This window comes from Eucyclogobius newberryi, unplaced genomic scaffold (genome assembly GCF_026437365.1).
Source record: "Eucyclogobius newberryi isolate DKJ021-1_F unplaced genomic scaffold, fEucNew1.0.hap1 SCAF_1, whole genome shotgun sequence".
NCBI lineage: Eukaryota > Metazoa > Chordata > Actinopteri > Gobiiformes > Gobiidae > Eucyclogobius > Eucyclogobius newberryi.
The window spans coordinates 49472442-49484837 of NW_027315723.1; the positions used below are offsets into that span (position 1 = coordinate 49472442).

The 12396-nt window shown below is 44.9% G+C and overlaps 1 protein-coding gene across 1 annotated transcript; it reads left to right on the forward strand.

Annotated features, from left to right (window-relative positions):
* The first annotated feature begins 840 nt into the window (after positions 1 to 840).
* fam171b (family with sequence similarity 171 member B) lies at positions 841 to 10524 on the forward strand. Its single transcript, XM_072448189.1, has 8 exons — positions 841 to 1070; positions 3201 to 3434; positions 7942 to 8034; positions 8172 to 8324; positions 8417 to 8587; positions 8692 to 8808; positions 8969 to 9092; positions 9215 to 10524. The coding sequence occupies exons 1-8, from the start codon at positions 905 to 907 to the stop codon at positions 10383 to 10385; spliced, it is 2229 nt and encodes a 742-aa protein (XP_072304290.1). The 5' UTR covers positions 841 to 904; the 3' UTR covers positions 10386 to 10524.
* The last annotated feature ends 1872 nt before the right edge of the window (positions 10525 to 12396 follow it).

Sequence of the window (12396 nt, forward strand, 5' to 3'; positions counted from 1 at the left end):
AGTTCTCAGCATGGCCTGTAGGGGGCTTAGGTGTAGTTCTCAGCATGGCCTGTAGGGGGCTTAGGTGTAGTTCTCAGAATGGCCTGTAGGGGGCTTAGGTGTAGTTCTAAGCATGGCCTGTAGGGGCTCAGGTGTAGTTTTAAGCATGGCCTGTAGGGGGCTCAGGTGTAGTTTTAAGCATGGCCTGTAGGGGGCTCAGGTGTAGTTTTAAGCATGGCCTGTAGGGGGCTCAGAGGCAGTGATGTAACAATGTCTCCCCACTGAGCAAAGATTAAGTTCAAACACGAGGTCTCACTCCTGCTTACTTTAGTTGCACGCTGCATCTTGCGGCAGTAATTTAAGGATCTGAATCAGTTTGACTTCATCTATTATCATATTTAAACCCTCACCATTTCACTACAGGGTTATTATTATTATCATTATTATTATTAGTTTTTATTTTTAGAAACAGACAACGAATCATCTTAGCCATGGTAAATTATAATAAATTAGTTTAAGACAAATGTATTACATTAAAGAATATATCATATCAGCTATATTGTGCATATTCATCACAACATTTCAACAAAGGGCTTTAAAATGCACATTTTGGCTGGAAAAAGAGTCTCAAACCCTCATCACGATCCCCCCAGACCTTCAGAGTGACACCTCCTCCTCCTTAAGCCCATCTGCGCACACACACCCAGCCTCAGCATCACTGTCCTCCTGGTTCCTCCTGGTTCCTCCTGGTTCCTCCTGGTTCCTCCTGGTTCCTCCTGGTTCCTCCTGGTTCCTCCTGGGTTCTCCTGGGTTCTCCTGACCAGAGCGTGCGCCAGGATGGACCCTCCCTGCCGCTGACCACCGGGCACCATCACAACACCGGACCCGCCTTGGAGCTCACATTCCGGGGAGTCGTTATGTCGCCATGCCGCCGTCACTGCTGGAACCCTTCGTGCGCGCGCTGCTGCTGCTGCTGTTCTGGGGCCCGGGGGGTCCGGGGGGTCTCGGGGCCTCTGACACGGACACGGAGCCATCCTCTCCCGCCGGGGACAATGAGCTCTCCGCGGCCGGGACTGAAGCTGCGTCTGCGGGTAAGGTTTGTGGCGCTCGTGGCCGCGGGGCCGGGAGGCTCTTTGTTTGGGGCCCGTGATGGAGGGGCCAGCTCTGACTCACGAGGCGCAGATGTGATGTCATAAGATCATAATAAATCATCATTAATGTGCAATTAAAGGTAAGGGACAAAGGATGAGGGATGGGGGTTCAAGAGCAGCCACGTGACGCAGGCTGCTGGGAAAACTCTTATCTGTTTTGTTTTAGGAGCTAAAGGGCTAATGGAGGTTAGGACAAATATGATATTATTAAATAACACAGGATGACATAATACGATCTATTCAACAAATCTGCTCAAATATATTTCTAAATCGTTTTCATGATTGATTTTTCTCTTTTATTGTGAGGACTTATGCAAAAAACAACAACAATAAAATTGCATTATTCTTTTACCAAAGCCAAACAATGAACAGGTTATACCCGCTACGAAGGAAAGAAATGAACACAAATGTTTAAATTCTTTATATAATTCAGACAGTTTAATATAAGACTCATTAGGTCCACATCATATTTGTACAGCTCCAACTGAAATGGTGTTTTGTCCTGGGACAGAAGAGGATGGATGTGTCTGAGGAGGACGGCAGGGGGGTTCTTTGTATCACTAATAAACACGTAGCATTAGCCTGATGCTACCTCCACATGTTATTGTGCTGACTGTGAGTTTTAGCTCTCAGCAGAGGTCAGAGGTCATGAGCCGAGCTGTCCACCATGTGTCATAAATGTGCTTCATTTTAACACAGCTCCAAACTCCACCAATTCCTCCTGTGGTCAGCTTCCATCAGGCTGTGAGTGATTGACAGGAGGATTCAAAAGCAGCAGTTTAACTTCTAAAGTCACTACGAAGCAGAACATAAGTGAAATTATGACATAAGTGAAATTATGACCTTATAGAGTCTGAGAAATTGGTACATGAACTTTTTGTCATATCGTCCATAATGAAAGTGTCAAATCACGTTCTGAGGCGTATGATATTACATCATATATTAATAATAGTTTGTCTCCTCCACTCAAGAATTGAGCTTTCATGAATGATTCAAAGCTTTAAAGCCCAGAGGAGTTGACAGGGGCAGAGACAGGGACAGACCCTTGTGTCATTTGGATTTGGTTTGGACCGACATCTCTGAGGTCGAGACTCATGTTTTCATCCTGAGGAAAGGCTGCACTGCTTCATCTATACATCATCTATACATCATCTATATATCATCTATACATCATCTATACATCATCTATATATCATCTATATATCATCTATACATCATCTATATATCATCTATACATCATCTATACATCATCTATACATCATCTATATATCATCTATATATCATCTATACATCATCTATATATCATCTATACATCATCTATATATCATCTATATATCATCTATACATCATCTATACATCATCTATACATCATCTATACATCATCTATATATCATCTATACATCATCTATATATCATCTATACATCATCTATATATCATCTATATATCATCTATATATCATCTATATATCATCTATACATCATCTATACATCATCTATACATCATCTATACATCATCTATATATCATCTATACATCATCTATATATCATCTATATATCATCTATATATCATCTATATATCATCTATACATCATCTATACATCATCTATACATCATCTATACATCATCTATATATCATCTATACATCATCTATACATCATCTATATATCATCTATACATCATCTATACATCATCTATATATCATCTATATATCATCTATACATCATCTATATATCATCTATACATCATCTATACATCATCTATATATCATCTATACATCATCTATATATCATCTATATATCATCTATACATCATCTATATATCATCTATACATCATCTATACATCATCTATACATCATCTATATATCATCTATACATCATCTATATATCATCTATATATCATCTATACATCATCTATATATCATCTATACATCATCTATACATCATCTATACATCATCTATACATGACTGACTTGTCGCTCTCAGACGCGGCAGGAGCTGGTTTTATTCTCTCCTTTTCATATTTTCTTTAGAGTAAAAAGTGACTTCCTCTTGTGTTTGTGCTGTGTCCAGAGCCTCCGTTCATCATGCAAGTCCTGCTCAGGGACAGTGTGTCTCGGGCCCCTCTGTCGGGGGCCTCAGTGGACCTCTATGTGAACCACAGCCTCAGGAGCTCCGTGCTGACCGGCCCCAGAGGCGACGTCCTTCTGTGGGTCACCTACACCCCTGCAGAGAGCCTGACCCTGGTGGGACGCATGGAGGGGTACCTGCCCATGCCCCTGCCCTGGAGCGCCGCCCGCAGACCCTGTATGTGTCACACCACCGGCCCCTTTTGGCCCCACCACTCTGGGGGCCAAAGAGGACCTCTGGGGGCCAAAGAGCACCTCTGGGATTATTGTGACAAGAAACATGCTCAAAATGACCATAAAATAGTTCTGTTTTCTGTTATTATTATGCGATTATGAAGATGGGAACATAAAAACACTGCATTATGTGTCTATTTGAGGCAATTGGGAAAATGTGTCACAGTTAAATAAGTCAGATCAATGCAAATGAGCTTCTGTGAACAGAGTTATGATTATGGATGATTCATATCTGTGTGGTTAAAGCTCACTACAACTGTATAGGTCATGTTTTTGTCCATAAAAACATGCGTCGTCCCTTCCTCTTTCTTTTGTCCCGTGGCATGGGGGTGGGGTCCTCTCCGTAACCAGGGGCGACGCTGGGGGGGGCCACTGGGTCTATTGTCCCGCCCTCTCGCCTTCCCTAAATCTCTGTCAGTTCAATGTTAAAGCCACGTTCATGACGGTTACATTCATGACAGTTACGTTCATGACAGTTACGTTCATGACGGTTACGTTCATGACACGTTCATGACAGTTACGTTCATGACGGTTACGTTCATGACGGTTACGTTCATGACAGTTACGTTCATGACGGTTACGTTCATGACAGTTACGTTCATGACAGTTACGTTCATGACAGTTACGTTCATGACACGTTCATGACGGTTACGTTCATGACAGTTACGTTCATGACACGTTCATGACAGTTACGTTCATGACAGTTACGTTCATGACACGTTCATGACGGTTACGTTCATGACAGTTACGTTCATGACAGTTACGTTCATGACACGTTCATGACGGTTACGTTCATGACAGTTACGTTCATGACACGTTCATGACAGTTACGTTCATGACAGTTACGTTCATGACACGTTCATGACGGTTACGTTCATGACAGTTACGTTCATGACAGTTACGTTCATGACACGTTCATGACGGTTACGTTCATGACAGTTACGTTCATTACACGTTCATGACAGTTACGTTCATGACGGTTACGTTCATGACGGTTACGTTCATGACAGTTACGTTCATGACGGTTACAGTTACGTTCATGACGGTTACGTTCACGACAGTTACGTTCATGACACGTTCATGACGGTTACGTTCATGACGGTTACGTTCATGACGGTTACGTTCATGACGGTTACGTTCATGACGGTTACGTTCATGACACGTTCATGACGGTTACGTTCATGACGGTTACGTTCATGACAGTTACGTTCATGACAGTTACGTTCATGACACGTTCATGACGGTTACGTTCATGACGGTTACGTTCATGACGGTTACGTTCATGACAGTTACGTTCATGACGGTTACGTTCATGACAGTTACGTTCATGACACGTTCATGACGGTTACGTTCATGACGGTTACGTTCATGACGGTTACATTCATGACAGTTACGTTCATGACACGTTCATGACAGTTACGTTCATGACGGTTACGTTCATGACAGTTACGTTCATGACGGTTACGTTCATGACAGTTACGTTCATGACACGTTCATGACGGTTACGTTCATGACAGTTACGTTCATGACAGTTACGTTCATGACGGTTACGTTCATGACACGTTCATGACACGTTCATGACGGTTACGTTCATGACGGTTACGTTCATGACAGTTACGTTCATGACGGTTACGTTCATGACAGTTACGTTCATGACAGTTACGTTCATGACGGTTACGTTCATGACAGTTACGTTCATGACAGTTACGTTCATGACAGTTACGTTCATGACGGTTACGTTCATGACACGTTCATGACGGTTACGTTCATGACGGTTACGTTCATGACGGTTACGTTCATGACACGTTCATGACGGTTACGTTCATGACAGTTACGTTCAAGACAGTTACGTTCATGACAGTTACTTTCATGACACGTTCATGACGGTTACGTTCATGACAGTTACGTTCATGACACGTTCATGACAGTTACGTTCATGACGGTTACGTTCATGACATTTACGTTCATGACAGTTACGTTCATGACAGTTACGTTCATGACACGTTCATGACGGTTACGTTCATGACGGTTACGTTCATGACGGTTACGTTCATGACAGTTACGTTCATGACAGTTACGTTCATGACACGTTCATGACGGTTACGTTCATGACAGTTACGTTCATGACGGTTACGTTCATGACGGTTACGTTCATGACACGTTCATGACGGTTACGTTCATGACAGTTACGTTCATGACACGTTCATGACAGTTACGTTCATGACGGTTACGTTCATGACACGTTCATGACAGTTACGTTCATGACGGTTACGTTCATGACAGTTACGTTCAAGACAGTTACGTTCATGACAGTTACATTCATGACAGTTACGTTCATGACACGTTCATGACGGTTACGTTCATGACGGTTACGTTCATGACACGTTCATGACAGTTACGTTCATGACGGTTACGTTCATGACACGTTCATGAGGGTTAGGTTCATGACAGTTACGTTCATGACGGTTACGTTCATGACGGTTACGTTCATGACGGTTACGTTCATGACAGTTACGTTCATGACGGTTACGTTCATGACAGTTACGTTCATGTCACGTTCATGACGGTTACGTTCATGACAGTTACGTTCATGACAGTTACGTTCATGACAGTTACGTTCATGACAGTTACGTTCATGACAGTTACGTTCATGACAGTTACGTTCATGACGGTTGCGCTCATGACAGTTACGTTCATGACAGTTACGTTCATGTTGGTTACGTTCATGACACGTTCATGACAGTTACGTTCATGACAGTTACGTTCATGACAGTTACGTTCATGACGGTTACGTTCATGACGGTTACGTTCATGACGGTTGCGCTCATGACAGTTACGTTCATGACAGTTACGTTCATGACAGTTACGTTCATGACACGTTCATGACGGTTACGTTCATGACGGTTACGTTCATGACAGTTACGTTCAAGACAGTTACGTTCATGACAGTTACGTTCATGACACGTTCATGACGGTTACGTTCATGACAGTTACGATCATGACACGTTCATGACAGTTACGTTCATGACAGTTACGTTCATGACGGTTACGTTCATGAGGGTTACATTCATGACAGTTACGTTCATGACACGTTCATGACGGTTACGTTCATGACGGTTACGTTCATGACGGTTACGTTCATGACACGTTCATGACAGTTACGTTCCTGACGGTTAGGTTCATGACACGTTCATGAGGGTTACGTTCATGACAGTTACGTTCATGACGGTTACGTTCATGACGGTTACGTTCATGACGGTTACGTTCATGACAGTTACGTTCATGTCACGTTCATGACGGTTACGTTCATGACAGTTACGTTCATGACGTTACGTTCATGACGGTTACGTTCATGACGGTTGCGTTCATGACAGTTACGTTCATGACAGTTACGTTCATGACAGTTACGTTCATGACACGTTCATGTTGGTTACGTTCATGACACGTTCATGACAGTTACGTTCATGACAGTTACGTTCATGACACGTTCATGACGGTTACGTTCATGACAGTTACGTTCATGACAGTTACGTTCATGACGGTTACGTTCATGACGGTTACGTTCATGACAGTTACGTTCATGACACGTTCATGACGGTTACGTTCATGACGGTTACGTTCATGACAGTTACGTTCATGACACGTTCATGACAGTTACGTTCATGACAGTTACGTTCATGACGGTTACGTTCATGACGGTTACGTTCATGACACGTTCATGACAGTTACGTTCATGACAGTTACGTTCATGACGGTTACGTTCATGACACGTTCATGACGGTTACGTTCATGACAGTTACGTTCATGACGGTTACGTTCATGACACGTTCATGACGGTTACGTTCATGACGGTTACGTTCATGACAGTTACGTTCATGACAGTTACGTTCATGACACGTTCATGGCGGTTATGTTCATGACAGTTACGTTCATGACAGTTACGTTCATGTCACGTTCATGACGGTTACGTTCATGACAGTTACGTTCATGACAGTTACGTTCATGACACGTTCATGGCGGTTATGTTCATGACAGTTACGTTCATGACAGTTACGTTCATGTCACGTTCATGACGGTTACGTTCATGACAGTTACGTTCATGACAGTTACGTTCATGACGGTTACGTTCATGACACGTTCATGACGGTTACGTTCATGACAGTTACGGGACGTTACACTGTGGATGATACTGTGAGGGTCCTTGTTGCCTTCTTCAGTCACAAGAGCACTAGAGACAACAGACGGGACAGTGCCACCTGCTGGTCACATCGCTCAGTGCAGGGTCTTGGATTATTAGGGTTGTTTTATAGGTATAATAATGTACAGAACTAAATATCCTGTCTCCGTGGGTCATACAAAAGCGGACCGACCTGTAGTTTGGACCTTTACAACTGTAATGCATCTGATTGTTGTATTAGATTAACAATTTGCATTTCTTTATTTGTTGTCAGTGTTCTCAGCGCTGACGTTAGCGCTGCTGCCTCAAAGCCAAGGAAACCTCTGGCTCTACGAGGACTCGGTTCTCATCTCACGGAAGTTGCCTGGTAAGATCTGGCACGATTGAAAGTACAGTTTGATTATGTCAAATAGAGATATGGGTCAAAATTTCTATGGGTGTCACACTTTTTCCAAACGTATTCATAATTTTTTATAAATTTGACTCTATGACTGTATTTTGCAGACAGCTCATCACAGCCGAGGGTCAAGTTCCCCAAAAACCTGATTTCTGGCACCACAAACGTCTCGTCAGTGTCTGCTTATCTCACAGTCCCACAGCGCCCCCTGGCCAAGGACTGTGGCAATTGCACCTTAGGCATAATCAGCAGCAAATCAGGTAATTCAACACGGTTTAGAACGTATTTTTTAGGAGCAAATACACGTGATTTTCTTCTTCATCTGAATGTACTGACCCTGAGTGTCCCTCAGCCCTGCGCAGCCTGGACCTGAGGCCAGTGGCAGCGGTCAGTGTGCTTCTGTACTCTGGAGAGGAGCAGCTCCAGATCAGAGGGCCAATCCACATCAGCCTGCCCCTGGGTCCTAACACCCGCCTGAGGGCAGCAGACACGGTCCCAGCATGGGCCTTCAACAGCAAGACAGGTGAGATTTATGTGTTCAATAGAAAACAGGATCCTCCATCTAATCTCACAGATCTGACATACAACTAGCTGCAATGTTACAAGTTCTCTTGACATTTTGCACAGGGGCCTGGGAGAACCAGGGCCTTGGAATAGTGAAGAGCGTAGGCTCCGAGCTGGTCTGGACCTACACTGCGTCCCATCTGGGATACTGGCTCGCTGCCCCTCTGCCCTCTTCTCGTGGTACGCAACAAATGTTTATTCATTGGGGCAAGAGACATTTTACTGCATTGTAACAGCATTTAGTTCAGCTTTTGTTCTTAAGCAAGTTGCCTTGACAGTTATCTTTCCTCAGACAATGTGAACAGTGTAATCACTAACCAGTTGCCTGTTGCACGTGCAGATTACATTGGACTGAGTAGCTCCCTGCCTTTCCTCCCCCACCACAAGTACCTTCTGATGGGAATACTGGCTGGGACCCTGGCCATAGTGGTGGGCCTTCTGTCTGTGCTGCTCTGTTACTGCAGGTAAGACTGCAAACATTTACTTTTATTATATTACGCCACATATTGTGACACTACAACCTCCAACAGTCATGCAGTATTTGACCTTTAGAAGTGCATTGACTGTTTGTGTGCTCCGTGTCCAGAGGGTCGGACAGAGCCCCCCGGAGAAGAGCCCGCTTCTCCAAACTGACCGTGGTGAAGAAGGACCAGACCACCTCCACTCACCTGGAGGAGGGCCTGCTGTCCTGCGACCCCTCCAGCACCCCCAGGCACAAGGTCAACTACAACATCTATGTGGAGGAGCCCCTAGGCCCCTCTGGGACCCCCCTGTATGAGAACATCAAGCCCCCCCAGCCCTTGTCGCACTACATCAACAGTGACGAGGTGGCACGGCTCCGGAACAAGGCCGAGCAGAACCGGGCCAATATGAACTCTGAGGACTTCTTCCCTGATAAGCTGGTCCATCTGTACAACCAGCCTGTGGCCCTCATCCAGGCCCCGGAGCTGTTCAGCGCCCAGGACCTGGGCTGTAAGGCAGCCACGTTCCCTCGCAACGGACTGGACGAGGCAGAGAGCAAGAGCCACACTCAGACCCTGCCCAAAGGAGGGGGCAGCCCCCAGCAGAGCAGCCAGGATGACCCCCAGTCTCTGGACGTCCCTGTGACAGGCACTGGCCCTAATGCTAATGCTTCATGGAGCCGCTACAGCAACCTGGAGTCATCTGTGTCAGTGCCTGGGACTCTGAATGAGGCATTCGGTGGAGGCCCCGGGGACCACAGTGAACTGCAGGGGATCTCAGAGCGAACACTCCTGGAGTTGACCCGGGGCAAGACCTCAGTGCCCCTCCCCAGGGCGTGGTTTGTGTCTCTGGATGGAAGGCCCGCTGCACAGGTGCGTCACTCCATCATCGCGCTCCAGGGAAGGACACGCCCCTCCAGCAGTAACGACACCAGCCTGGACTCAGGGGTCGACATGAACGAGCCCCAGCACCGGCCCTCAGTCAAAACCTCCTCCCTGTCCCACCTGGGCCGGGGTCGCTACGGGGATGAGCAGGACCTGAGCAGTAGCGAGAGCGGCACCACCACCACCTGCACCCCCGAGGAGCCCTCTCTCAGGAACATTCTGGACGGCTGCAGCATCACCAACATCCCTGAAGAGAGGGACGGGATGGACACGTCCAGCGCTCAGGAGGACAGTGAATCCAGAGGGACACCGCCTCCACGCCGCCTCAGGAAGGTCAGGGAGAAGGGCAAGAGTGTCAAGAGAGGGCCCAAGCACGTCCGGGAGGCAAGGGCCTTCAACAAACGCAGTTAGGACCCTCAGCCCACTGCCAACCAAGCTTTGAAAGACTTTTACCATTTTTATTCATGACTTTGACTCATTTTAATGAGATGATAAATGATCTTACTCAAGGGTTCCCGAACGATAAATGAAGAAACAAAGGTGAGCAACAAATAGGTTTTACTAAACAAAAAGATAAACTAAGCCATGGTGAAAGGTCCTCATTGTCACTACTTCACCAAAGAATGCAGCGGCAGAGCAGAGTACATGTCCCATCTGTGTGTGCACCGTCCATGAAGATCACCAGCGCCCCAGATGGTCCCGGGACCCTCTCCTGATGGTCCCGGGACCCTCTCCTGATGGTCCTGGGACCCTCTCCTGATGGTTACACGGGCCCCGCCCTGACTCTGGAAGGGTCTCCAGCTGGGCCACTGTGTAGTGCACTTATCCTCACCACTATATGCCTGCTCCACAGTGCCCAAGCATTTTGTAAGTGTGAGGACTCTTGTCACGAACGCTTTTCCACCGCTGTCCTGGAGCCGCCCACGATATCGGCTTCTGCTGTTCTCACTTCTACTTTCATTCATATGATTTTGAAGTAACAACACTTTGACTTGAGTATTTATTCCACCTCGAAACATGTATATTTGTCTAAACAGCAGAAAAAAGTAGTAGAATGCATGGAAGTGAATGTAGGGATAACATGATTATTTCTTGCACATGATGTTTTATTTCTTATGATTAGTGCCACAATATGATCTCAAAAGGATTTCCACTATAATAAACAGTGGTGTATTTCCACATGCACAGGACGAGGGCCCCAAACCAGATCTGACCAGGGCCAAATTTGACTCAGAAAATAGAGTTGTCTGTTTTGTCTTCGAGGCGCTAAATTCATTACACAGTGAAAAAGAAGATGCTTATTATTTATTTATTAAAACTAAAAAAGCCTCACTATGTTTTCAGTATTGGTGCCTTGGATTTTTACCACTCGTTCTTACGACTTGTGAACACTTTCTTGACTTTGTATGTTTAGAGGTTAGTTTTAAAGCTAAACTTAGACTAGTGCATATTTGGATGAATGACTTAGGTCAACAACACTGCCGATTGTTCAGGTCATCTCGTCTCACCTGGGGTCGACTCCCACTTTTATTGGGGTTGAAGAAGGATTAAAACATCTTGTAGTGATTTTAAGCGGCAAAACAAGTACAAAATAAGCCAAATATGATTTCCCCGGCTGCGACTTTTATACCAGACGCCTCGTTTAGAACCACCGCTCCACCAAAGAGCACATGCAACACTGAGCTGCCAGCGTCGCCATGGAAACACTTCTTTCACTGGAGCAAAACCGTTTGCCACAGACATTTAAAGGAGATTTTGTGCGGAATTTATATTTCTGAGCTTTTAGCCAAGTTATAATCGTTTTCAAAAACATAAGTTAGTCTCTTTCTAAAGCTCCTTCAGAGTGAGTCGCTTATTATACACACGATGTAAAATGACAAACACGAAGCTTTCATAAAGTATTTTAAAGCCAGAATAAAGCACACGCCTCCTTTAAACACAGAGTGAGCTCGACAGTCTTCCATCGAGGTTCTCGTGTACCTGGGTAAAGCTTCTATCTTGCTACAGATTTTTCTATTTGTCTGTATATTGTAATTAAAAGCGGTTTTGTACTCTTGATTGGATTTTTAGTTTGTAGGTGTTCCATTGATCTGTTCCTCCGGATGTGTGAACATGTCATGAGCTTTGCGGTCCATCCAGGCAAAAGAAACATGGTGTAGCAGAAGGTTGAGCACTTTCCTGTTTAGAACGCTTCTGAAACCTATTATTTTGGTAGATGAAACTTTGGAGGGTCATTTGAAAGTCAGTCCTTGTTTATTGTGACCTTGTTGAATGTATTTGTACTCATTTACTGTTTGTGTGATCAATAATGTGATTCTTTAGACTTGAACTTTACAAAGTGCTCACATTTTGTTTAGTCTGTAATAATAGTAGTGTTCTTAGTCTGGACTTTTGTGTGCTACATTAATAAAAACTGCTTATG

Excerpts from the sequence above, each read along its gene's own strand:
- fam171b (XM_072448189.1), top strand. The coding sequence starts at position 905 with ATGCCGCCGTCACTGCTGGAACCCTTCGTGCGCGCGCTGCTGCTGCTG. Across the intron at positions 1,071-3,200 it reads GACTGAAGCTGCGTCTGCGG|AGCCTCCGTTCATCATGCAA; the intron begins GTAAGGTTTGTG and ends TGCTGTGTCCAG. Across the intron at positions 8,035-8,171 it reads CATCTCACGGAAGTTGCCTG|ACAGCTCATCACAGCCGAGG; the intron begins GTAAGATCTGGC and ends TGTATTTTGCAG.